Raw genomic sequence first — 25,676 nt, 5'->3', positions numbered from 1 at the left:
TCCGTCCATGAAGAAATTCCAGCCACTAGTGCTGAAGAAATGGTAAATGAAGAATTGAAGACCCAGGCTGCAGCTGAAGAAGAGCCTGAAATTCCTTAGTCTGTGGATCCTGAGATTGTGATTCATGAGGTGGTGATGCAATTAACTAACACTCCTCAACCCAAGCCAAAGGATCCCTTCTCAAAGAAGCAAAAATTCAAGGCTGATGATTTCTTCGGCGAGCATGTGTTCTTCACTAACTTCAACCCTTACGACAATGCTCGTCTTAGAAGGAAGCATTTCTGGACTGCCAGCCAGGCCAACTTCTATTCTTCATTGCTGCTCAATAAGGACAAAGTCTTCGACCACGAGCATATTCCTCACGTGGACATGGAATCAATGCCTTGCTTCTTTCAAGTCCTCAGTATGCTTCATGATGCAGGCTTGCTCAACTTTTGCTCATACATAGTTGACTGGAATGAAGAGCTCACTCTTTAGTTCTACGCAACACTGCATATCACAGGTGATGCTGATGACATCAACTCTTAGGTGTTGGACTGGATGACCGAAAACACTCACTACAAGGCACCGGCCTCTGAATTGCTTCGTGCCCTGCCAATCAGTCCTCCACCTGACGGTGCTCATTGTCTGTATGATGAGCATGAACTCACTGCTCATTACATGCAAGTGCTCATGAAGCCTCTGAAGCCTGGTCAAGCCCCAAGGACCAAATTCCTCGTAAAGGAATTGATGTATGTGCCAAGAACCATCTATCGCATTCTGATGAAGACTATGGGTCCTATCAAAGGCCATGACTCATCCGATGAGGAAATTATTGGGATGATGAAGAATATGCTATTCAACATCATGCATGGCATCCCTATCAATTATCATGATTTCTCCATGAGGACTCTGGCAAATGTTGCACTTTCACCGTTTGAGCTGAAGCCTTATGCTCCTTGGATTATGAGATTCCTCAGAACAAGGTCTTCACTCAACTACAAAGCTGACTTTCAGAATCACCTCAGCTACTTGCCCCCGATTGAAGTCCTCAAGCGGACATATTCCTCAGCTGATGAGAAGGGCAAGGCACCAGCTGTTATCGATGAAGGCATTCGTCTATTGGATGGTCAGTTCCGCAAAGCTGCATCTTTTTTCACCAATGATGACTCTGCCACTCATGATTCTGCTGCAAATGCATCCAAGCCAAATCCTCAAGCCACTGCTCCTCGTGTGATGATTGACCGTGAGCTGCTTCTTAGTCTTCACCAGAAGGTGGATCGAAACCACAAATGGGTTAAGCGTCAGTTTGGCTCTATTCTTCACAACATGACTTCTACACATAATGCAGTGAAGAAAAACCATTACTACCTCCACGAAGTTTTTGATCGCACCTGGGCTATTCTTTCACATCTCTATGGTGAAGAAGATCTGAAGCAAATGGGCTTCAAGGAAGATTTTGACTGGTCTGCTCCTCCATCAAAGAAATACAAGAAGGTCAAGGTTCCTTCCTTGGTTGCCAGTTCATATTCCTCATCACGCGACACGGACGAGTTCGAAGACTTGGACGACACTGCGGCAGGCCCTACAATGACTCAAGACCCCACCAACGCTGGCGCTCCTCCATCATCCTGATATTCTTTAGGGGCGTTAGTCCTCATGTTTCAACCCTTTTGGTCATTCGATGACAAAGGGGGAGAAATTTGAGTTAGTCTTCAAGCGGGTCTATCTTATATGGGCGTTTTTTCTAAGTTACAACTCTCGTTCTTTTGATGACTTTGCTGGATCGAGTTGTAATCTTAAACTCTATGGTGGCCTGATACTTTTGCTGAGTTCTTCTGCATGCTTATTCCTTATTAATGTTAATGCACGCATGCTGAATTACATCAGTCAACATATTTCATCATGCATTTCAAATTCTTCATATTATATGTCAAATGCGTGTATGAATTACAAGATATAGGGGGAGATCTTCATGATTATACTTTTCAAGTGTGCATTGCTTCAAAAGCAAATTCCTCACTATGCACATTTTCAGGGGGAGTTCTTCTATATCTTGCAATCAAATTTCTTAACATCAGTACTTACACTTCACATATTTATCCCCGTTGAAAACTTAACCTATATTGTCATCAATCACCAAAAAGGGGAAGATTGTAAATGCATCTAGTGCCCCTTAGTGATTTCGGTGTATTGAAGACTTATAGGTTAAGGGACTGATGTGTTTGTGAGTGTACACAGGTCTATAAGTCTATGAGGAGTTTAATATTTACAGAGAAAGTCGACCCCTAAAAATGAAGTTCTTCAACTGAAGACTTTGGATTTCTGAAGACTTTGAAAGTGAAGAAATTGGTGTGACCTTGAAGACTTGGCAATCATTCGAGGAACATGAAGCGTGAAGACTTTCATTTTCTCTTTCTTGAGTCATAGGAAACACCGTACTGTTAAAGGGGGTCGAGGAAATACTAAGGAACACAGTAGCATCTACATGGGGAATAGTTTCATGGTGCTTGATCGTGTTTATCCATGTTTTATTTGAATCATTTAATGCATTTTGACCCTATGTTGTGTCAGCGTATAAATTTGAACATTTGAAATTACGAGTTTAAAATGTTTGAATCATGTGATGTTCAAATGTGAAAATTTAGAATTACATTGATGCAAAATTAGAGTTGAAATATACTTTAGATGCACGTATACAAAAGAAATAGAAGAGAAAAATAAATAACTAAATAAATATCCAAAACCATTTTAAAGCCTCCTTGATTAATAGAATTCTCAAAACACATGAAGGGAAAATAGCAGGGATGGAGTTACGTCCTCTTGTATTGTATGGTACTTCAAAACTGCGGGAATTTGAATAGATGAGTTTTTTTTGAGGAAAAACTTTTGATCTATTCGTCAATTGTCAAGGTAATATAAAGAACGCCATAAGTAAGGCCTACATCCATGTCCGTAGACCATCTAGTGACGACTACAAGCACGGAAGGAGCGAAGGCACCCCATCGTCATCTATTCACCAGTTATCAATGTAAGACCTTGTTGTAGTAAACAGTCAGTCGTCATGCTAAGCCCCTACAAGATCAACACACCATAACAACAACCGTCGCCGATGAAGAGAAGCGTAGATCGGAGGGATCCAACAGGTAGACACACGAACGAAGACCGATCCACGCGGATCCATCGAAGACAAATGCAGACCGAATCTCACGTGATCCACCGGAGACAAACCTCCACATGCCCTCTGACAACGTTAAAAGCACCGTCGGGAGTGGGCTAGACAGGAAAAACCTATTCCATCTTTAAAGAGCCGCCATCTTCTCGCCTCTCCGAGCAAGACACAAGCCCTAACAAAACAAAACAAAAATACATAAAAAAACAGAGCCCTTCCGTCGGCAATGGCCGGGATCCATCACACCTCCATGGCCGACCTTAAGGCCATATGAGACGAGGTAGGCCGGTGACGGCGCTGGCGAGGCACAGGAAACCCTAGTGGCTGGGTGCCCTTGCGTATGGGCGAAGGGGTACGCACGTGCACACGCAAAGCTCTGTGAATAGAAGAGTGTTTGATAACACAAGAAAATGAAGGAATTATATGAAAAAGTTTGAGTAGATGAGAAATTTCCTCCAAATTGTAGTACAAATAAATCCCATGAAAAAATTCTAAAGATTATAATCGTAAGAATTAAATTTCCACCCTTTTTTTCTTGTAAGAACCCAAATCCTCTATTTTTTTAATAAAATTTCTTTGAAATAAAGGAGCTCTCGGAGAAAATCGGTCAGAGTGGCTCTCAGCGCCTTCTGAAAACCTTGCAGTTTCCGGTTCCGGCCCAGAATCATCTTCTTGCGAAACACTCCGCTCTTCTCCGTTTTCCTCTTCTCTTCGCGTTCGACACTACTTCCTTCCCGTCCCCCCTCCGTCCTTCTTCTCTAGCAGCCGCCTCGCTCGCTCCATCCGATCTCCTCTCGCGACCCGAGAAAGCGGACGAGGTAGTCCCGCGCTTCGGCCATGGGCGACAGCCAGTACTCCTTCTCCCTCACCACCTTCAGGTCCGTCCCCTCCCTCTCCCCCTCTCCCTCTCCCTCTCCCTCTCGATTGGGCACCATCAGGTGCGATGTCGGTGCTTTGATCTGACTTTTCCTCCGATTTCATTGCAGCCCGTCGGGGAAGCTGGTGCAGATCGAGCACGCGCTCACGGCCGTCGGATCGGGCCAAACCTCGCTTGGCATCAAAGGTGCGATGCGCGCAGTAATCGTGCCCTGTACTTTCTGCTATTAGTAGTCTTATACGCTGCCAGCATCGATTTGCGGCGGAAGTATCGTGATTTAGACAAGTTTAAGACAGCGATGTGAGGGTTTTATGCAGAAAATTAGGTCAATGCGGAGGGTTTCCATTCTCGTTTCTCAAGTGTGAATTTAGCTCGCATTTTAGGGTTCGACATGGTGCGGCTTGTGACAGTGCTGATGTCCGTTCTTTAGTTAGGTTTTCTCCTGTACCTTTGGCATCAGAGAATCACGTGGTAGTATTTACAGAACTAGCTGTGGGACTAATCGATTGCATATGATGTTTTCTGCTTGTACATGCCATGGAAATCATTAGTCTGCATAAATTCAGGCTTCCAACGACAAGAGGATGGAGTGCAGGCCTTTTTAACACATCAGAAATACAGTAGTTAATAATCACTGCTCCTTTGTTTGCGGCTGGCGACAGGGCTACTGTGCCAATTTAAGGCACTGAGATTATTTGCAGATCTATGCCCAATTTTCCTTCATGGAATTGCGTGTGCGTGTGCAACGGCCTGAGCTTTAGGAGCTTCTTCATGTCTACGAAGACTGATATATCAGCTAATAATCCAATGCTTTTGATAGACACATGCCCATGATGCCAATGTGTTTGCCTGATCATGTTCATTTTTAATCTGTATTATTTTACATTGTGTTTATGAGTGCTAAGTTGATGTTTGGTGTGACCTATGTTTTTAAGGCGGTAAGGCGAGGCGAGGCGCTGGGGGGGCGCCTCACTGCCTAAGCGCTGAGGCATAAGGCGAGGCGACGCCTTAGAGACTTGTAAGCAACAGAATTAAGTAGAATTTGGTAGGCATTAAGCAACTAGGCATACAGCCATACACACCTTGCAACTGATTGTTGTAGAGCCCCCATCCTCTTTGCACTTGCTTTTCTCCCCAACAGAATTCTGCATCAACATGAAGTCATGAACAAATATGTTAGAATAATGTATCACTTACCAGTGCACATTCCACAAAAATAGAAATAAAAGTGAGGCAGCGAACAAAAGTGGAAAGAAAGATAGCAAGTATGAGTGCAACTGCAATCTGCAATGCATGGCATATTACATAACCATTAACCAATTCAAATGACACAAGTCCAGTAGTCCACATAAGACAAACAGAATAATAGATAATTCCAGCATAGCAAAAGGGATAAAGGTGGCCAGCTCAGCTCTCTCATGTCTCTCCACTCTCAAAGTCTCAATCAAAAGTCATCATCATCAAACTCATTGGCATTGGTGTTGTCTTCACCATCTTGGTCAACATTAGTTGGCTCTTGATCGTCATTGCTCACATCATCATCATCCTCAACGTAGTCTGAATCCTCCCCCTCCGCATTGGGCATACTGTTGCTCTTGCTTGTTGTTGCTGTACTGCAGAGGAGGAGGAGCTGCTGGACAGGAGGATGAGGAGGAGCTGCTGGACAGGAGGAAGAGGAGGAGCTGCTGGAGAGGAGGAACCGTTGGAGAGGAGGGGGAGGAGCTGCTGGAGAGGAGGAGGAACCAGATCTGCTGGAGAGGAGCCACTGAAGAGAAGGAGGGGGAGGAGTGTGTGGATTGGGGCTGTTTCTCTCTCTCTCTTTCTCCCCTCTTACCTGTTGGCGCCAACATGATTCTAGTTTCCCGCCAAAACTCTGTTTCCCGCCTAAAACAGCTCCCCTGCCTGCCTGGCAAGCTAAGGCGTCCAAAATGGACTAAGGCAACGCCTCGGACGCCTAGGCAGACGCCTCGGACGCCTTATAGCTTAAGGCGGACGCCTTAGACACCCACCTAAGGCGAGGTGGACGCCTTGCCCTCGCAGGGCGCCCTGACGCCTAAGCGTCGCCTAGGCGACGCCTTAGGGACGCCTTGAAAACAGAGGGTGTGACATATTTTCAGAAGTATACATATGTTCTGTAAACTACCGACTACATAGGAGCACATCCATTGTAAAGTTTGGAGTTCTGATTGCCTTCTTGTACTTGGATGTTCCACAGAAACTGTTAAGAGTGCGTTCTTTGGATTTATATGTACCTTGGAGTTGTTTGATTCTTTTTGCTTACTGGTAGAGTGGCCGGATGATGTCTACTCACTGAGGCCCTAGGAGATTTAGAATAATAACAAATTCATGATAAGTGAACAATTGCACATTATTGGTTTTCTTCTTTTCCAGCATACCACTTAGTTTGCTTTTCAGCATACCAAGCAGTTGTATTGTGCTGTGTTGTGAAGTTAAAGAGTGGTCTATTGGTTTTTCGCCTATGACCTTTTATTGACAACTGAATGAAGCTAATGTTTGATATCAACAAAAAAAATTAATGTTTGACATGCACTCTTTATATAGCTACAAGTTAGCACCGATATGTTTCTTCTATTACAATTACTAATGATTGAACGAATTTTAGCTTAGTTTGTATGGCGCATATTCTATCAGTTATTTTACTGTTCTACAGCACTTTCACTTCCCTTTCTGAGTGACTTATTGATTCTGAGATATATGCGTCATGTTTGTAGCTGCCAATGGTGTAGTTATTGCCACCGAGAAGAAATTGCCTTCTATTTTAGTGGACGAAACATCTGTAAGTGTAACATGATCCTTACTTTTTTTCTCTACTTGCCATCTTTTGCTGTTATCTCAATAGAAAAATGCTAATTAATCCGTTCCTGCAAATTTCTAGGTGCAGAAGATTCAGTCACTGACTCCAAATATTGGAGTTGTCTACAGGTATTTTTCCAGTGTTGCTTATTATTCATTTTTCTATATTGTTGAAATATTTACCTCTGTTATTGTATTAGTATTACCCTAACTAATGATGTGTTGGTTAATGTTCTTAATTCTCAATGATGTCTGAGCTAGTATTGCTGTGTTTGCTGCTACATTTTTTTCACTTTCATCACTGATGAGCTGGTTGTATATATAAAGGATAAGATGAACAATTTGTCTGAAAGTTCCTCCCTTTATCCATTTCACCTTATATGTAGATGCCCCGAAAAGGCAAAAATTTGAAATACCTGTACAAAGTATGCAAGGAAACCAGCTGATTAATCAATCAACGTAAGGTATCTGGGAGAAAACATGAATCATTCACCCTTTTTAGGCGACATGATGAGTGGGCAAGCAGGGTTATCATTACCAATTTACCATGCAAACTAGTACTGGTGCAAGCTATTACCTAGAGCATTGCTTGACCACAGAAGTGCACATTGGAGATCAACAGCTAAGCTATCAGAATAACCACACCTTTTCCAAACTGTTTATTAAATCTCCCGACTTGCCACCATGGCTCCATCAATATATTTTCCAGTTGATGTCACTGAAATTTGGTGTTTCTTGCAATTTCCAAGTGTCTCTTGTTGCATGTATGTGCACTTACCTACTTGTTGTTTCCAGTGGGATGGGTCCAGATTTCCGCGTTCTTGTCAGAAAAAGTCGGAAGCAGGCACAGCAGTATTATCGGTTGTACAAGGTAGTCATTTTAATAAATTGCCACTTTGGCTAATGTACAGGTCACCTGTAGCCATGTTCTATCATTTTCCTCTAGTAAATATATATGTTCTCTGATTATTATTCATTTCCAAATGCAGGAAACCATCCCAGTGACCCAGCTTGTCCGAGAGACTGCTGCTGTTATGCAGGAGTTCACACAATCTGGGTATGCTACTATACTTTGCACTTTCTATTTATTATACTACTAATGAAATTGTTTAAATCAGTCACTTGTTATACCTAGAGAAAGTTATAGGATTTGTATTACTTTTGACTGATGTTTTTGATAACAAGAACTCAAATATGAAATATAACTTAATAGGTGAGCTCAAGAAACTGAGGTTTTAAAATGCTACAGTCATGGCGCAAGTCAACACTCGTACATATAATAGTAGATAAGATTTGATTGTCCAATGTATTTTGATTTGTTTTACATGTGTCAGCCAAAACCCAAAAGTTCAGTTCAAAACTTCATTGAAATACACGTCGTAGTTATAACCTTGTTTGTTGCAGTGGTGTAAGACCATTTGGTGTATCACTGTTGATTGCTGGGTACGATGACAATGGTCCGCAGTTGTATCAGGTATGTGCAAAGAGCTACTGTACATGATAGAGACCTTGTTATTTCCCTTACTACTATTTCATATTCTGTCGCTTGTTAGTTTGCACCAGATTTGTATTACTTTTGACTGATATTTCACATGTCATAGGATTTGTATTACTTTTGACTGATGTTTCACATGTCATGAACTCATATAGTTAGGGTGTAGTTAATAGTAACAAAATTTCTCATTGTTGATTCTTTCTATAGGTTGACCCATCAGGATCTTACTTCTCCTGGAAAGCATCAGCGATGGGGAAAAATGTGTCAAATGCAAAGACATTTCTTGAGAAAAGGTAGATGGAGGATCTATCATCTATCCTACCACTACTATGGTCACTGTTAATGCTTGACTGTTATTATTTTCAATCTGATAATCATACTAAATTGCATTCTATTACTGTTCATCCGTTCACTAATACAAGCAGCATGTATGTTGTCAAGGTTGTTATTATTTTCCCTTTTTGCATGGTCATGATTTAACTGACATAGCTTTAACTTCTAGATACACCGAAGATATGGAGCTTGATGATGCCATTCATACTGCAATTTTGACTCTGAAAGAAGGGTATCTACATCTTTCTCGTAGTTGGCTTATGCTGCCAATTCGGTTGCTTATTGAGTACTGACTGTTTCTGGACTTGCAGATATGAAGGTCAAATCTCTGCCAACAACATTGAAATTGGAGTTATCCGGGCTGACCGCGAATTCAAGTATGTATAGAAAGTCAATTATGCTGTTTTTACTGCAACATAGTTAGCGATACAATTTTTCCTTTTGCCTCTTTTTTCAACCCTTACTAACTTAACACTGTCACAATAACTTTCATTTGCTCGCTAAAAACTTGTGCTACTCTTAACTAATCTGTTCATGTTTCTCTTGGTCGTGTATTTTGTATTTGCCTGCAATTTTTAGTATGTGTCCAATATGTGTGCGCTTCTACTCTTATTTTATCGGTTGTAACTGTCATAAGCTGTTTGATTAGAGTACAAATTCCTTTCTGCATTCTGACTAGTAACACTTCCCGTTCAAAATGCAGAGTTTTAACTCCAGCAGAGATCAAGGATTTCTTGGAAGAGGTGGAGTAAGTTGCCCGTTGACAGTTTACTGCCTCGAAGAAGAAAAGTTTCCGGTCCATGAAGCTTGTCTCATGTTTTTAATTGGTCACTTAAACATATTGTAAACTGATTCGCTCCAGTGACACCGGAAGAACTTACATTTGAAGCCTTGTGGATGGCATTGTGGACATGGAAGATAACCTAATGTTAGGTGTATGTTTTGTTTGGCCAATCTCTGGATTTGCTTGGTCATTTTAATCTGGTCCCTCATGATTATCAGCTTGGAAACAAAGCAAGAAAGAAACTATCGTTGGTGGGTACTTACCACTCAACATGTACTACTAGTTCTTTCTTTGGACCGTACTAATAAGAGCAAATAAATTGCAAGGACAAGCCAGGGAGAAAAGAAAGGGGAAATATGAGAAAATTACATCAGCTCATCTCCGTGTGACGGCCCCGATGCTTTATTTTTTGCGAAAAAGATCAGATCTATTATAAAAGTTCATCGGAAGCACATAGCATCTCATACATAATACTCCCTCCGTCCCTAGTGTAGTGTGAAAAAACGTTTTACATTATGGGACGGAGGGAGTAGAAATTACATCGAGATTATCACTCTTCTTAATAGGAGTTGGCTTGGCCTTGTTGATGACAGCCGGGCAGTTTTATGAGGCTAAAAAATTCTAGCCTAAACTACTAACTGAGGCATCGGAATTTTCCTTCCAGCCATTGGCCATCGGATCGGCAAGCGGATGGGAGGGAAATTCATAGGCTTGCCGGTAAAGTCTGGAGGAAAAAGTTTGGCCTAGCCGCCTAGAAATAGGAAGGAAATGAGAGGAAGTTGTCCGACACCACTTCGGCGGCCCTTATTGACATGATCTTCTCCTTTTCAAAAGAAAGCCTGACAATGCTTGTCGACCTCGTTCAAAGAATTGATAACACTAAGCTCCTAAATTTTAAAGGGCTCACAATCAATTGAGATATCCAACTGAAATTGGATCACCTGATTTTGAATGGGTCAACAATTTATCAAAACTCTCTCATTTAATTTTTTAATACTATACACTATGCTTCCCAATTTTTAAGGCCTCCCAATTAATTGAGGTCTTCAATTTAAATCGAGTCACTCAATTTTGACTAGGTCAACAACTGCTCAAGGAGCTCTCTTATTCAATTATTTTGAGTCATTATTGTTCCCTAATTTTAAAACTCTTCAATTCGATTGAGGTATTAAATTATGGAGTCAATACTTTTTCAAATCAATCAGCAGCAACCGGCTTATAAAAACATAAAGAAACACCACACCATATGACACTGTAGCACCAATATAGTACATGCAGCTACCGACGCAGAAATTTCCCCACATAAATATGTAATTCTAGCGGATAACACAGAATCACATCGAGAAAGGCCCATCAAATCATCAAACAATAAAAAAAAATAGAACACTATTATTTTTCGAAAAGTCAAATTCCTTTAACTTTGACAAAGTTAGAGCCAAAAATGTCAACAACCACAATATTAAGCAAAAAAAAGGGAAATTCATTTCATGATGAATCTAATTATACCGATTTGTTATTATGAATTTTGATGTATTTCTCTACAAATTTGATCAACCTTAAAACTGTTTGACTTTAAAAAAATTGTAATACATCTTATATTTTGAAACAGAATGAGTAATGTTTTAAAGAAACTCAACAACATCAACGGCGCATCAAAGCGCACCTAACCCTTCTAGTAGTGATTATAGCATAATAGCTCACATCAACTGTGAGACAACAATCGATTTTGGAAAATAAATGGAAAGGAGAATAGTGTATGCACCTCCGGCCTTCCAACCCGTCCTCGTGTACCACGCGCCGCCGTCCCACCTCTGGACGCCGCCGGAGTATGTCGAGCTCGTCAGCGAGGACGACGACAATGACGGCCACTGAAGACGGCGACAGCCACGACAGGAGCATGCGGACAACTTTTTTTTTGTTTTTTATGTTAATTATGTCAATGTGAACCGTGGAACCGGGCCGTTTTGTGGCCGTGATGGTTAATTTATGTTTTATGTTTTTATATTTGTGTTTATTTACTTTTTTGGCATTTATTTTAGTTTTTCTGTTTTTTAATCACGTCCACCCCGGACATGATTTGGGTTGCGGTCACGCGCTGGGCACGCCGAAAACCCAACGAACAGAAGCGGATGTGGGCGAACCCATTCCCAAAGAGACGAAATCTGGCCAAACCGGACGTACGATTGGGGTCGTGCGCTGGAGTTGGCCTTAGAGCATCTCCAACCGAGCCCCCAACACGCCCCCAGACGATTTCTTCGCGCCGGCGCCGAAAAAACGGCCAGTCGTGCCCCCAGGAGCCCATTTTTCGCCGGTTTGGGCCGAAATTAGCGCCGGCGGACCCAAGCCGAACCCGGCGCGCTGGGGGCGCCCGGGGGCGCCGAGCGAGCAATTTTGGCGTGAACGGGGGCGGGCCCGCCTAGTCAGCGAGACACGGCTTCGTCGCCCTCATCGCCTCGGTTCTTGCGGGAATCAATGCCAAGGCTGGCCAAGGCTGCCGCGCGCGGCCAGCCTCCATTGATGCCTCACAGGCGACGCAGTAAAGGCGGCGCCGACGCACGTCCCACCCGCTCCCGCCACGCGTCGCCTACATGAAGCCTCCTCCCGCCCAGCTGGGGCTATAAATGGCGACCCATCCCCGCCGGTGAACGCCACAACCTCCCCTGCATCCGCCTCGCAAAAGCATCCCTCTCCCCCTTTCTGCTGACGAGCAAAGATGGCCGAGAGGTTTACAGGCGACGGCGCGAAGGCGAACGGCTTCGGCCATCGCCACCTCCAAGAGCCGGAGGCGCGGCTCCTCTACGAGGTCGAGTGCCCGGCGCCCCCCCCCCCCCGACAGGCGCGTGCCGGGGGTGTCCCGGTGCCACCGGTGCCCGAAGGGGCGGCACGGCAGGCGGAGATCGCCCGCATCCGCTCTTCCCTGACGGAGGAACAGCGGAACGAGCCAAGGTACGCGCCTGACAGCGAAACGTTGTGGACGATGTACTTCGAGCGCCGCCGTGAGGAGCAGATCGCCTCCGTCAATGATGTCATTCCCCGCGGCCGCCACAATGCCGAAGGACGGCGCGAGTGGTGGGGCGTTGCCGGCTACACCCTCGAGGCCGTCCTCGACCACATCGAGACCAGCATGTGCCGCGACTCGAGTACCCGGCGCGGCCGTCCTTCTCTCGCCGCCGCGACAGTTCCTGGATGCCGTGGCGAATGGAGCCGACGTCCTCGTCGTCGGGCTCCGGCTCGCTCTCTCTGGCTCGCCGGCTCTCCGTCCCGTCAAGCCCGAGCCGGAGGAGACACCGCAGCAGCGCCGCACCCATATCGGCGCCCTCGTCATCAACGAGGGTGCCCGTCCCTCCCCGCGCTCCCTTCGCCTGGTTCGGCCAAAGCCCGAGCCTGGCCTGCTCCCCCTGATGCCGGAGCACGTCGACATGGTCGCCCCCGACGACGAGGCCGCCCTGAAATGGACGAAGAAGGACTACGTCCGCGAGTAGGTGCGCCGCCAACGCCAGGCGTACGCGGAGCTCCAGGCTCGGCGCTCGGCCAGGCAACACAGCCGCGAGGAGGGCGGCATCATCGTCCTCGACAACGACGATGAGGACGAGACCGGGTCGTCCAGAGCGTCGTCGCGCATCGGCGACTCTGGGCAGGGGTGCAGCAGGGATGGGGGGGGGGGCTCCGGCGGGGCGCGCAACGATGACGATGGCGGCGACTACACCCGCTTCTACAGGCTTCTCGTCATGAAGATGGCGGATGATGGACGGCGTAGTGGCTAGGGTAGTTTGCCGTAGTGTTTTTCCTTTTTTGTACAGATTTTAATGAAATTTCACTGAGTTCGTATCAGATCACCGAGTTTGCACATGTTTGCACGTAATTTTGCCAAACTCGCAGCGAACTAATAGCGACGACTGGAAACGGAGTCGCACCCACGCGCCAAACTAACGGCGGTTCGTTTCCAGACGGCTTTTTTTCACCGCTCGGGGGGCGAACGGCTGGAGATGCTCTTACCTTTCACTTCATTGCCCGACCAAACAGCACGGCCACGTTGGGTGAGCGTGATTTCACACCGTGGTTTAGACTAGCCACAATGGTGAGTAACATACACTAGTAATATACATATATCTCTAGACTATGATACTACTTTCATAGTGGGGAGTAAGGCCAATTCCACCATGCGACCTTATCCTGTCCGCCCCTGTCCGTTTGGGGTAAAAGGGACAAACGAGACGGCCGAGCGCGTGGGCGCAAACGGACTTTTGTCCGCTTTGTGTCCGCTTTCGACCCATCCGCGGCCCAAGTTTGCGCCGCTTTTGGGGTGAAACGGACACCACGCGGACGCGCGGGTCGTTTGCGTGTGTCTTCCCCTGGCCCGCCCGTCGGAGGCACAGGACGGGCCTTTTTCTATCCGCCCCCTCCCTCCCTCCGGCCGCATCCACTCTACTCTTCCCCACTTTCCCCCTCTCTTCCCCTCGCCGCCGCCGACCGCCCGCCTGCTGCCATTGCAGCCGTGCAACTCGGACGCGCGCTTGCCCAGCCCCTTCCTCTCGTCGCCGCCGAGCTACCCAAGCACGGCCACCTTGTTTGCGCACCCGCCGGCCGGATTGGGGCGGATCCGGTCGGTCTTGAGCTTGCCCAGTTGTGGGAGGTCGGGCCGCGCCATGGACTGGCCGGGCACCTTGCCGGAAGGCCCTGGCAGGGCCGCAAGGCCACATGCAGGCAGTGGCTCGTCCTCTAGCTGCTTGGATCTGCATCGTCGATGGTCCGTCGGCAGATACGCGAATGGCGGCCGGCCGGGCTCGGTTCTTGCCCAAAAGCTCGTCGGCGCACCGTTGCTCCTCATCAAGTGCGACCACTGCCCAAAGGTGGTCGTGCGCCGCGTGTCTACGACGCCGGAGCATCCCGGATGGGTGTTCATCAAGTGCTTAAACGATGGGGTATGTGCTCTTTTTAGCTTCGGTTTGTGCTCTTCGATTAGACTAGTGGTGCTAACTTTAAGTTTTATTGTGCAGAACGGATGCAAGTTTTGGTATTGGGAAGAAGAGTACATCGATATGTTGATAGAGCGAAATGTAGTGCATGTTCGTGCACTTTTAGCTAGCCTAGAGGCTTTAGATGAGATAAGTGCACTTGTTGCTAGATTAGAGGCTAGGCATGATACTATGTGCGAAGAAGCAACAAGGCACGATACTACGTGTGAGGAAGCAACGTCGGCTTCTGGCTTGAAGAAGAAAGGAGGGTGCAACGTCGTGCCTCCTCCACAGATCAACAATGAGTGCATCGAGAAGGCCCTAACCCAACTCAAGGGAGCAGTTATGGAAGTTGGGTATCTTCTCAAATGTATTTTTGTGGTTCTTATTTTTTTTGGCCTTGCTTTATTAGTCAAAATATGATGATGTATTTTTTATGTACCACAAATGAATGATGAAATAAAGTTGGACTTGTAAAGAAATATACGCGAACAGGATGGGGCAAATGGATGCAGCCGCGCGCTGGGCGCACGCCACCGCATCCCAGGACAGGCCCGGACACGACCCTAAATTCCTACCCATACGGACAGAATCCAGACAAAATGGACGTCCGTTTGGGGTCGCGCAGTGGAGTTGGCCTAACATAAATGTGGTAACATGCAAAGCTTCATTTATTAAGTTATAGACTCATATTGCATTGGGACATGTGATGTTACAGTAACTAGCTAAGTTACTATAACTACCTCTCTCCTCATTAATTCACTGCCACATAAACAAATTTGCTGAGTTGGACTCGATGTTACTGCTGAAGTTACTCCCACTGTGGCCAGTCTTAGGCTGGTCATAGTGGGAGTAGCATAGGTAGTAACATAGATGCCACATAAGCAAAAATGATGATGTGACAAGTAGTTAATGAGGAGAGAGGCAAATAGAGTAACATAATATGTTACCATCACATAGCGGTTTCCAATGCATAATGAGTCTACAAAGTAATAAATGAAGGCAAATATGTTACCACACCTATGATACTACCCACTATGAAGGTAGTAACATAGACTAGTAACATATGTATGTTACTAGTCTAAGTTACTCCCCACTATGACCAGCCTTACTGATCTACTCCTACCTGGCTGTATAGCCTGCCTGGACCGTGCCCTACGGATGTGTGTATGCAGCCGTTTCCAGGCCTGACAAGCCGTGTAGGCGTGCTCCCTCCATCACGCCCCGAACCAGACGCCAGGTGGCAGGCAATAAAGAAGGATCGCTTTCCGCCTTCGACAGGGCCGGAGAAGCGGCGGCGATTCTGCCGAGGTCACTCTCCATCCATCACACCACTACCAGCCAACCACCCCACCTCGAGCGACGGACGGAGCGAGAGGAGGGATGAACACGAACGGGGATCGATCTGCGGGATCCGCCATGGAAGAAGACGAGGAGGGGAGGCCTCGCTTCTTCAAGGTCCTCGTCGGCGACTTCGCCCGTCGCCTCGTGCGTATTATTCCTTCCTCCCCCTTCCCTCCTTTCTTTCAGTTTCAGTTGTTGCGCTGGTTGCATGCGCGCGCCTTTTGCTCCCCTTCATCAGAAAGGGCAAAAAATAGGACCAAGCCAAGAACGCGATTGGGCTGGGTTCCCTGCTCCACTTGGCACTGTCCCCCCATCCCGCAGTAGCTGTTCCTGCTCCAAGATCCTCGCATTGCGTTTGCGCTATCGGCAAACGTGCTATCCGATAGGTGGTGGAGTGCTAAATCCTATACTATCTAATCTTCTTTTGTGGATTGGATGCTTCATATTGAAGTCCATGGCTGTTATTTCAGATAAAGAAAGGAATCCCATGGTTGCATGTGCGTCTTCCTAAAAAAAAACATGTTTGCATGCGCATGCGTGCGATTTGTAACATTTTTAACTGGACGCGATGCAGTGCAGGTGGTTCGAAGCTTCAAAGGGCGTGCTTGTTTATGCATAAACGCCATCTTTCCTAGAAAACAGAGCAATGTGTCAATGTCTGATAGGCTAGGCCAAGAAAGAGTCGGGCTCATTGTGTTTGTATCCTCCCTTGATGTTCCATTTTAACCCAATAAAATCCACCCATTTACCGGGAAAAAAAAGTCGGCTGGTGAATACTACATTTATTTCCCTCTGCATGCGTGTTCTGCAAATGTGGAAGTAAAGCTTCACATTGTGAGCATACACTTTTGGTTTTCAATGATTAAACAAGAGTGCATGCTGCATTTGCATCTTGACTCTCTATTTCATGGCTTAAGGTATGCCCTAACCTTGTTTGCTTCCACATGTAGGAGATACCTCGAGACTTCCTCGGTTACATTCCAGAGGTGGGCCTCAGGGGTTCCAACATTTCACCTGTTCAAGCCATGCTTAAGCGTCCAGAAGGGAAGACTTGGGTTGTTGAGCTAGAGAAGGTTGACCGCTGTGTATTTCTGACCACCGGATGGCCCAAGTTTGTGGTGGACAATTCTTTGAGGGAATATGAGTTCCTACTCTTCAGACATGACAAGAAAATGGATTTCATGGTTTCGATTTTTGGTCGGAATGCTTGTGAGAAAGCAGTCCGGTCTTCAGGAAGTGCTACTGAAAGTCTAGAAAGGATACTCCCCACTTGTAAGCGAGGACATAGTGGTGATGAACTAACGAAGACCACCAATAATCTCAGGCAGAGTCACTCACTGGTTATGGTACCAGATCAATCTGATACAAAAGTAATCTTTTATTCTAATCTTGAGCAAATAATTAAGTAATTTTCGTACAAGCCACATTTTTCTCTCTACATTTTGCCTACTCTCTTGTTCGTATGGAGTCACTTTGTTTTTCAAATAGTTTAGATAAGTTTTATGCGCAAATCTGTTCACAAGTTTATTTTGGAATCATATATAGAACACATTATCATCTGTAAAACAATTTTTTTTTGAAATTATCTTCAACTCGGGAAGCTTAGGGATCAGAAGATCTATTTTTTCATGTCAAGTTAGAAGGTCCTAAAGTCATTTTTTTTTCACATGCCTCACATTGGGTGTGCAGAGGAGCAGAGGCTTAAAATTTGTGTCTCCTTGAACTGATAATTTATATTAATTTTTAGATATTTCCCTTCCAAGGGAGTACTCAGGGTAATGGACATATCTCTCCACAGAGCTTCGCTGACATACATCTTCATGAAGTAGATGGTTTGAAGGACGAGTTAAAGATATACTTATTGTTGAAGGTGCCAATGGATGATGATAAAGCTAAAGTAATAGCTGAAGTAATGAGCAGATTGCATGTTGACAGAGCTACAGTTGACTTATTCTGTGCTACACTCTGTTTGTATAAGTGGGACTCAGATGCAGCTGCAGAGGTTTTGAACACATGTAGAGGCAAACCACAAATTCCGAACCAGTTTCTAAAGCAGAAACTTGTTCTGCAACGTAAGTACTTCTATTGCCTCATTTTCTATCATTTTTGCATCTAGCATGTTGAAACACATCTTTTTTTATTGATCAGTTGATTTTATAAAGAGGGAACTACGACACTTCTTCCCCACAGGGGATGATTGTCCTCCTCAAATATGTGATAGCAGGGAGAGCAGTCTTGAGGAGCCTAACTTGTCGACTCAGGCACTACAAATTTACCTGCCAGCAGTGAAGAGCAAGCTAGTTGACGACCATGAGTTATGTGATTTGTCGTACAAACAGAAGAGGAGAATAGTCAAGTCGCGATCACAGCAAATTTCTGAAACACCACGAAGATCACCACGACTGGCACACTTGAAGAATTCCGGTGGCAGCATAGATAGTGGATTGAAAGAAAAACCTGAAGTGTTAGAATCATCACCATCCAGTAGAATTGATCAGGTGGAGCACAGAGCAGGGCATGCGTGTTTACTCTACGAGAAACCAGAGCATGTTTTGAAAGGAGATCGCCAGCATGCTATAGGTATTCTTGGTCTCTTCTTAATCAGAACTCACAACTGCCTTCTAACACCTTATACTGCAGTTAAACCAATTTGTGCCTTTGTAGGTTCCTTATCTCAAGACTTCAAGAGACTCAAACGAACACGAGGTGAGGTGAGCCTAAGTAAGAAACCTCAGCATAATCAAGAAAATGAGGAGAAAATAGATCAAGGAAATAATGGAGAAATCTTTGAAGAGCAAGTCGATAGAAATGCTGCAGAGAGTTCTGAGTTGTTCATGGGGAGGGATTGGATAGACTCGTCACCGCCGACCAAGTCCAAGTTGTCATCTATGATAATAAATGAGTTAAGTTTGACATGGAAGCCCTCAGTACACACCAATTCCCTCGAAACTGTGTTACTTCATATTCAACGTGACAACTTTATGAAGACCATCACACACGTTCAGGGAATCATTTGCAGTTCTCCTTCAGACCTACATTGTGCGGCTATAATTGAAGCTGTTGTGCAGAAAGAAATTCTTAAGTGGGATTCATGTCTTCAGGATGTTGATGCTCAAAGGGTAGTGATTGCATTACTGGAGCATGCTAAAAAAATCAAGGAGATTCACAATTTCAATATGGAGAGCCGGAAGGAAGAGTTTTCCACAAAGCTACAAGATCAGCTGAAGTGGCAGCTCAAAGAACTGGAAAGCGCATGCACTTCCTTGGAATTTGATTACAAGAAAGTAACATGTGATGGTAACATCGCTGTCTCGACATCGCAAGAACAGAAGAAAAAATTGCATGCCCTTCAGGATGAGATCAAAGGCTTGCAGCAGTCCATGATGATGGAGGATGAAATACAGAAATTGGTGCATCAAGTTGCTGAGCATGAGAGCTTAGTACAGAAGTCTTTAATGGAAAGAGTAAGGGTTAAGACGGTTCTAAAGAGCTATAAGCAGGTTCTTGCCGAAGTAAAAGAGCGGCTAGCCTCTGATGAACTTCGATTAATTGATGTCGATGCATTGGTCAAGGTAGAGATGGATAACTTGAGGAAGGAGATCGAGATATCCAAAGGAAGACTCCTAAATATCATTTTCAAGTAATAGTGGAGAGATGGCCATGTTCAGTTGTAGGTATTCCTTCTTTTGGCTATGTTCCACTCTGTTGTAATCCTTTAGCATCGTGTTACAACTTAAAATCCGCAGCATGTTATCAGGAGAGGAGAACAACATTAGTGCACATACTCCTCCTTGTTTTCTTTTGTTTTAGTAACACTTCCTAAATTAAGCTGATGATCGAGAATTGCTCCAAAATTTGTCAAGGAGTGCTGATATTATACTATATTAGGCTATGATATCACTTATTGCCGCAGTTACATTATACAATCAATTTATTTCTGAAGGGTTGCCAGGTTAAAGAATGCTCCCTTCTTGTTCATGAGTTGTGGGTAAGTACCACGCTCAATCACCTTGCCCTCTCCTAAGAAGGCTATTGAGTCTGCATTCTTGATTGTGTTTAGTCGATGTGCCACTACGATTGTGGTCCTCCCTGTCATGATCCGATCAAGTGCTTCCTGCACCACTTGCTCGGACTGTGCATCGAGAGCACTTGTTGCTTCATCAAGAAGTAGTATAGCTGGATTTCGGATTATTGCCCTCGCAATTGCAATTCTTTGCTTCTGTCCTCCTGATAGTTGTATTCCGTGCTCCCCACAATCAGTGTCATATCCGTCCTTCAGAGATCTGAAAAGGCGTAAGCTGTAAGTTTCATATGTTGGATACTGTGAGTACATAGCTTAATATATATGCAAGCGGGTAATATATCTAAGACTTACGAGATGAATTCATGCGCATTTGCGGCTTTAGCAGCTTCGACAATCTCTTCTTCATCAGCTTCTGGTTTACCAAAGGCAATGTTGTCCCTGACACTGCCAGAAAACATTGCAGGCTCCTGACTAACTAGAGCGGTGAATCCTCGATACCAAAGAACATTCATCTCCCTCACATCCATACCATCGATCCTTACAGCACCTCTATCAACATCATAGAACCTCTGGATCAAACCTATGATCGTGGATTTACCACATCCACTTCTCCCCACCAGGCCAATACTTGTTCCTGCTTTGACGTCCAAGCTAAAATCTTGCAGGATCAGGCATTGTGGTCTTGTTGGATATGCAAAATCCACCTTCTTGAACTCTATCCGTCCTTGTATTTTGCTCTTCGGATTGTCCTTTTCCATCTGCAGTGTAGCCATGTTAGTATTTTATCTTACAGCAATCTAGCATCCTAAAAATCATTATTTTCTGCGAGGCTGCTGATTTTATTCCATACAATGCTCATGAGAGTATGAATGTGTTACCTGTGAATTTTGCGGAGAGATAGATTTCCTATCTAGCACCTCGAAAACTGAAGCAACGGCATTTGATCCCTTTGCCAGGTCAGATGTCATGCTGCCAGCATCAGCAATCAGCTTTCCTGTGCTCACCAAGACGAAGAAGGTTTTGAAGACATCACCTGCTGAGATCTCCCCGGACTGTGCCAATTTCCCACCATACCAGAAGTCCAATGCCCATGATAAGAATGTGAGGCACGGCGACAGCCCTGTGGTTATCCCTGCTACCCATGACTTCTTCCTTGCTTTCCTCAATGGTTCCTCTTGTGTATGCTCGAAGAGCTGAAGAATCTTCGATGAACATCCAAATGAGGTCACCATCCTGTGGTTGTAAACAGCTTCTATGGCAATCTGAGTACTTTCATACTGAGCCTTTGCCAAGTCCCTTGACACATTTGAAAGAACTATCTTCTTGGCATAGTAGCATATCATCGTGCAGGGCTGTACAGCAATCATGACAAGGGCAAGTTTCCATGCTACTATGAGTCCCATTGTCACCGCAATCACAATTCCACAGGCTGTTTGAAGAAGCAGGGAGATCCTGTCTGCGACAAGGGTTTTGACAAGAGAAGACTCGTCACTTAGCCGAGAGCACAACGAGCCACTTGAATTTGTGTCCTCATCAAACCATGCTGCCTCAAAGGTTAAGATCTTCTCCAGCACTTGGACTCGGATACGCCTAACAAGATGCTCCCCCATGTAGGCAAAATTGTAGTGTTGCAATAGATTAACAGCAATGGATACCAGGGACAGTGAGCAAAAGATCAATGCATAGCGGCTGATGATTGCATTCATCTCATTGTGGTCCTGAACAAAGAATGCAGCAATCATTCCTCCGATGGTTAGAGCATAGATGGGCTGCAAGGAACCATACACCAATGCAGAGATACTGCCTATGAGTGCTTGCTTCCACTCTGGTGCATTCATTGCAAGAAGCCTGGAGAAAGACGGTGCAGGTGGGGAAACATATGACTCGGTTTCCTTTGAAACACCTGGTGTGAGTGGCATGGGACTTGCTCTGGACATGCTGAGACGGCTGGCACTGGTCCTTGCTGCTGAGGAGGCCCTAAATTGGTCAGTTTCTTGATCTATGTAGCTCACCATCTTCTGCAATTTCACAAGTCGTGAGTATGGGCCACCCTTGTTGATCAGCTCATCATGTGTCCCAATTTCAGCTATGCTACCCCCATCGACTACCGCGATTTGATCGGCATTCTTCACGGTTGAAAGCTTGTGAGCTACGACCTGGTCAGTATTAAGGTATAAATAATGAGTGCTACAGTGCCAAAGGATTCAGGAAATCCTAAGCTTAGCATTATAAAGTAGGAAGAGCCGAGGTAGTTAATATACCAGTGTTGTTCTTCCCATAGATGCTTGATCAAGTGCATGCTGCACTAGCTTCTCCGACTCTGAGTCAAGTGCGCTTGTGGCTTCATCGAGCAAAAGTATAGCAGGGTTCTTGAGGACCGCCCTTGCAATGGCAATGCGCTGTTTCTGGCCACCTGATAGCAATGCTCCGCGCTCACCAATCTGCAAGTACAGTGAAATCACCAATAAGGCAAGGGAGACAGGTTATTAAGGCACCTGAATGTTTTCCTTATGATGAACATACCTTAGTCTCGTATCCCTCAGGAAGCCCCATTATGAAGTTGTGAGCATTCGCTGTCATGGCTGCTGCATAGAGTTCATCCAAGGTTGCATCTGGTTTGCCGAATAAGATGTTCTCTTTTATGGATGTGCCGAACAGTGCATGGTCTTGGCTGACAAGTCCCATCTTGCTCCTAATCGACTTGAGATTAAGTTTCTTGATGTCGACACCGTCGATCTTGACAGTTCCTTCACTGGCATCGTAAAAGCGCTGCACCAGTGCTATTGCGGTAGACTTGCCGCTGCCACTTGAGCCGACCAAAGCAATTGTTTGGCCAGCAGGAATCTGGAGGTTGAAGTCTTTAAGGACCGTCATATTAGGCCTGGATGGGTACACAAAGTGGATGGATTCAAACTCGATCTCTCCACGGACTTGATCCAAAACAAGCCCCTTTGGATCATCGTCGTTGATCTGGGGCACACGGTTGATCCGTTCGAGAATTCTCGTGGCAGCAACCGAGGCCTCAATGAAATGTTTCAGCTCCGGGAGTGCCATTCCAAGGGATCTGCAACAACATTTCAGTTTTTTGTATAGTTAAGCTTCTATTACATAACCAAAAGTCAGTAAGGGAGGAGGGACATGAAGAACATACAGGCCACCCAGAACAAAGGAGATTCCTGCGGCGTATATCCTTCCTCCGCTTTCATGATGGTACATCACCAACCGGCTGCCATACCAGGCGAGGAAGGCCCAAATGGCGAAAGAGAGACCGGTGAATCCGACAGCGAGGCCTTTGGCAATGCCCTGCTTGATCCCCAGGTTGATGGTCTTGTCGAGTATTGCCGTGTACCTCTGGATGATCCCTTTCTCTGCAGTGAAGGAGTAAACGGTCTTGATGGAGCCGAGTGCTTGCTCCACGAGGGAGTTTGCCTTGGCGTACTCGTGGCGCGACTCACGGGAGAGGTACAGAAGGTACTTCCCGTAGATGAGACCAGGGATTATGAGGAGCAGGACCAGAGGGTAGGAAACCAGAGCCAGCCTCCAGGAGAAATAGGTGGAGAAGGCGAGCCCGGAGACGAAGACCGTGGAGTGCATCAGAAACAGAGGAACCTGTTCAAGGTAAAATAATCGAGGAAAACGGTCAGTTCTGCTATTATTTCTTTTCACATTCCAGATCTAGTTCTTATTGTCCATTTTCCAAAATTATTTTTACCACGTCGGTGTTACCAAAATTTACCACGGCACAAAGGTTCTGTCTCAATGGCTCCAGCTAAGATATGTTTATTTTTGGAGTCATTTTAATGCAGTCGTTATTATAGGAACTATCAACTATGTCAACATTCCATGCTTTGTCACATACGGAACTCTCATTTGCTCCCATATTCCCTCTCTTGGTCTACCTTTAAGGTGTGTGAATCTAGAGAGCTTAAGGTAGATACTACTAGTACTAATCACAGAAGCAAGAATATGCTTGTACTAGCATCATTGTTTCATTTGCATGTTCTTAGAACAAGATATATGTACTAATCTCTCTATCTCTCCTGATTCTGCGGTTGGGTAGCATTAACTAGTCAAACAATTAGATTCAGCACTGATTCAGTGACGACCTAGAGTGGCAAGGTAGGTAGGTGTGCCACCATGACAGGGGACTTTTCTCCTGTCCTTGGTTCGTCTTAAACAAACCACTGCTAGTACATGAATCAAGAAGGAAGAAGGTTCCAAGTTCCAAGGCGAATCTACATGCCGATGGATGGATCCAACAATATAAAAACGAGGCGTGCGTGACTTGTGAAGACTAGCTAGCGCGTCCGCTTTGTGTACCCGTATGATCAAGGTCATTGAAAAGCAAATTAACCAATCAAGACCAAGGGGGCTTGACTGGTGTGGTGGTACCTTCTCGCTGAGCACCTCCTGGATGAGTGAGGCGTCCTTGGAGATGCTGTTGATGATCTCCGAGGTGGTGGCCTCCTGCGAGTCGAAGAAGGCCACCTCCTGCCGCAGGATGGCCTCCAGGTACAGGTGCCTGATCCGGAGCACCTGCCTCTCGCTCGTCCGGCTCCAGCAGTACCCCTCTGCGTGCGTGCGTCCATGTCCATAGGGGTACACCAAGTTAGTATTATCCCTTGTTGAAACAATCTGGCAAGCTATGCAAATCTATGTAGCAGCAAAAACTCAAAAGGTTTACCCATGGACGCCACCACCAGGATGGCGAACGCCAAGTAGACGAAGTTCAGGCACGACTGCACCACGCAAAATGGAGGCAACAACTTAGTGTAGGCGCAACTGGCACTGGGAAATGGTGAAATGTGTACAAAACCATGTGCTATGCATTTAGGCCTGTTCCGTTTTGTTTTTGTTTCTGAAGTGTGAATCCCAGTGAATTTCCCCTGAAATTCATTCATGTGTTCCAACAGTAACTTACCTTCTCGATGTCATGCATGAAGTGCACGCTGGTGGCGCTGCCCTGCTGCTGGGCGTGGCCGCGCCCCAGCGAGTTCATCACGTCGCTGGCGAAGATGAGGAGGAGGTTGGTGGAGCAGCCGTCGCCGATGGCGCCCAGCGTGCCCAGGGCCATGAGCACCACGTCCACCCGGTCCGCGAACTTGAACAGGCCCCGTATGCTCCGCCGCTCGCCGCCCGTGGCCGCCCGGCCGGGGCTCATCTTTACTTCTTGCAGCCTCTCTGCCCGGATGGGTAGCGGTAGCAGTAGCACTGGCCAGCACAGATCGCTTCGCTTTGTTGCGCTTGCTGCAATGCAATGGACCTGGCAGTGGGGCTTTATATAGCACAGGACTAGACGCGCGCGTGTGTGCTCTCCGATCGTTCTTAACTTTGCCTTGGAAAAGTTGGTCGGTTGCGAAAATTAAGTTAAAATGATATGATGTTTCGAAGGCCCAGAAAGCAAAAGCAGCAATACAGTAATTAATGGAGTATACATTGCTGTTTTCTTGCTGCACTTTGAGACCCCATATCAATTTTTCATTTACCTTTTTGCTACCGCCGTTTACATATGTAAATGTAAGAAGTTTGTACAAATTTCAAAAAATGAAAAGAAAAAGGGCGCAAGACATCACACTGCAACGAAAGAACCGGTTGGGGTTCAAACTCAAAAGCATACATGGAGAAAGTTGGCTGCGAGACTGAAACTGTATGTGTCGCTGCCTGGTCGACGAGGGTTGTTATGCGTTTAATGTTATATAATCACAGTGTTTTTGCTTTTCTTTTATGTGATGTTCAATACTACTAATGCTTATATATAGGCTTACCTTATGTTTACTATTGTAACCTTTTTGCCAATTGGGCCTCTAGTGCAGTGTAGGGTTCGATCTCTGATAAAGCATGCAGGTTGCTATAATTGCTATCTTAGTCAAGTGAAATTGCTTTTTGGGGGAGGGGGTAT

The 25,676-nt window shown here is 45.6% G+C and overlaps 3 protein-coding genes across 5 annotated transcripts; 2 read left to right on the top strand and 1 right to left on the bottom strand.

Moving 5' to 3' along the window:
* The first annotated feature begins 3,756 nt into the window (after positions 1–3,756).
* Positions 3,757–9,650, top strand: LOC123070729 (proteasome subunit alpha type-2). The gene is made up of 11 exons (XM_044494034.1): positions 3,757–4,029; positions 4,138–4,214; positions 6,761–6,825; positions 6,925–6,971; positions 7,638–7,713; positions 7,832–7,899; positions 8,247–8,316; positions 8,545–8,630; positions 8,840–8,902; positions 8,982–9,047; positions 9,374–9,650. Exons 1-11 carry the CDS (start codon positions 3,989–3,991, stop codon positions 9,420–9,422), a joined length of 708 nt encoding a protein of 235 aa, XP_044349969.1. The 5' UTR covers positions 3,757–3,988; the 3' UTR covers positions 9,423–9,650.
* A 5,929-nt stretch (positions 9,651–15,579) lies between these two features.
* Positions 15,580–20,969, top strand: LOC123070728 (B3 domain-containing protein Os03g0120900). 3 transcript variants are annotated; one of them, XM_044494033.1, is made up of 6 exons: positions 15,586–15,897; positions 16,704–17,123; positions 17,501–17,825; positions 17,902–18,333; positions 18,418–19,427; positions 20,734–20,969. In XM_044494033.1, the coding sequence occupies exons 1-5, from the start codon at positions 15,793–15,795 to the stop codon at positions 19,395–19,397; spliced, it is 2,262 nt and encodes a 753-aa protein (XP_044349968.1). In that variant the 5' UTR covers positions 15,586–15,792; the 3' UTR covers positions 19,398–19,427; positions 20,734–20,969. The 3 variants fall into 3 exon arrangements, with proteins under 3 accessions (XP_044349966.1, XP_044349967.1, XP_044349968.1); XM_044494031.1 differs by having other exon boundaries at positions 15,580–15,897; positions 17,902–19,427; XM_044494032.1 differs by having other exon boundaries at positions 15,580–15,897; positions 17,902–19,423; positions 20,734–20,889.
* Positions 19,608–25,018, bottom strand: LOC123070727 (putative ABC transporter B family member 8). The gene is made up of 9 exons (XM_044494030.1): positions 24,699–25,018; positions 24,462–24,516; positions 24,170–24,348; positions 22,929–23,386; positions 22,301–22,841; positions 22,039–22,218; positions 20,656–21,933; positions 20,129–20,535; positions 19,608–20,036 (listed from the first exon to the last, which is right to left on the bottom strand). The coding sequence occupies exons 1-9, from the start codon at positions 24,936–24,938 to the stop codon at positions 19,685–19,687; spliced, it is 3,690 nt and encodes a 1,229-aa protein (XP_044349965.1). The 5' UTR covers positions 24,939–25,018; the 3' UTR covers positions 19,608–19,684.
* Between the last annotated feature and the right edge of the window lie 658 nt (positions 25,019–25,676).

Source organism: Triticum aestivum, chromosome 3B, assembly GCF_018294505.1.
Source record: "Triticum aestivum cultivar Chinese Spring chromosome 3B, IWGSC CS RefSeq v2.1, whole genome shotgun sequence".
Taxonomy (NCBI): domain Eukaryota; kingdom Viridiplantae; phylum Streptophyta; class Magnoliopsida; order Poales; family Poaceae; genus Triticum; species Triticum aestivum.
The sequence above is the reverse complement of the archived record's forward strand: the minus strand, read 5'-3'. Positions and strand labels throughout refer to the sequence as shown.

Excerpts from the sequence above, each read along its gene's own strand:
- LOC123070729 (XM_044494034.1), top strand. The coding sequence starts at position 3,989 with ATGGGCGACAGCCAGTACTCCTTCTCCCTCACCACCTTCAG. Across the intron at positions 6,972-7,637 it reads AATATTGGAGTTGTCTACAG|TGGGATGGGTCCAGATTTCC; the intron begins GTATTTTTCCAG and ends TGTTGTTTCCAG. Across the intron at positions 8,317-8,544 it reads ATGGTCCGCAGTTGTATCAG|GTTGACCCATCAGGATCTTA; the intron begins GTATGTGCAAAG and ends TTCTTTCTATAG.
- LOC123070728 (XM_044494031.1), top strand. The coding sequence starts at position 15,793 with ATGAACACGAACGGGGATCGATCTGCGGGATCCGCCATGGAAGAAGAC. Across the intron at positions 17,124-17,500 it reads CAGATCAATCTGATACAAAA|ATATTTCCCTTCCAAGGGAG; the intron begins GTAATCTTTTAT and ends ATTAATTTTTAG. Across the intron at positions 17,826-17,901 it reads GCAGAAACTTGTTCTGCAAC|TTGATTTTATAAAGAGGGAA; the intron begins GTAAGTACTTCT and ends TTTATTGATCAG.
- LOC123070727 (XM_044494030.1), bottom strand. The coding sequence starts at position 24,938 with ATGAGCCCCGGCCGGGCGGCCACGGGCGGCGAGCGGCGGAGCATACGG. Across the intron at positions 22,842-22,928 it reads TCCTTTGTTCTGGGTGGCCT|ATCCCTTGGAATGGCACTCC; the intron begins GTATGTTCTTCA and ends ATGTTGTTGCAG. Across the intron at positions 20,536-20,655 it reads TCTCTCCGCAAAATTCACAG|ATGGAAAAGGACAATCCGAA; the intron begins GTAACACATTCA and ends GCTACACTGCAG.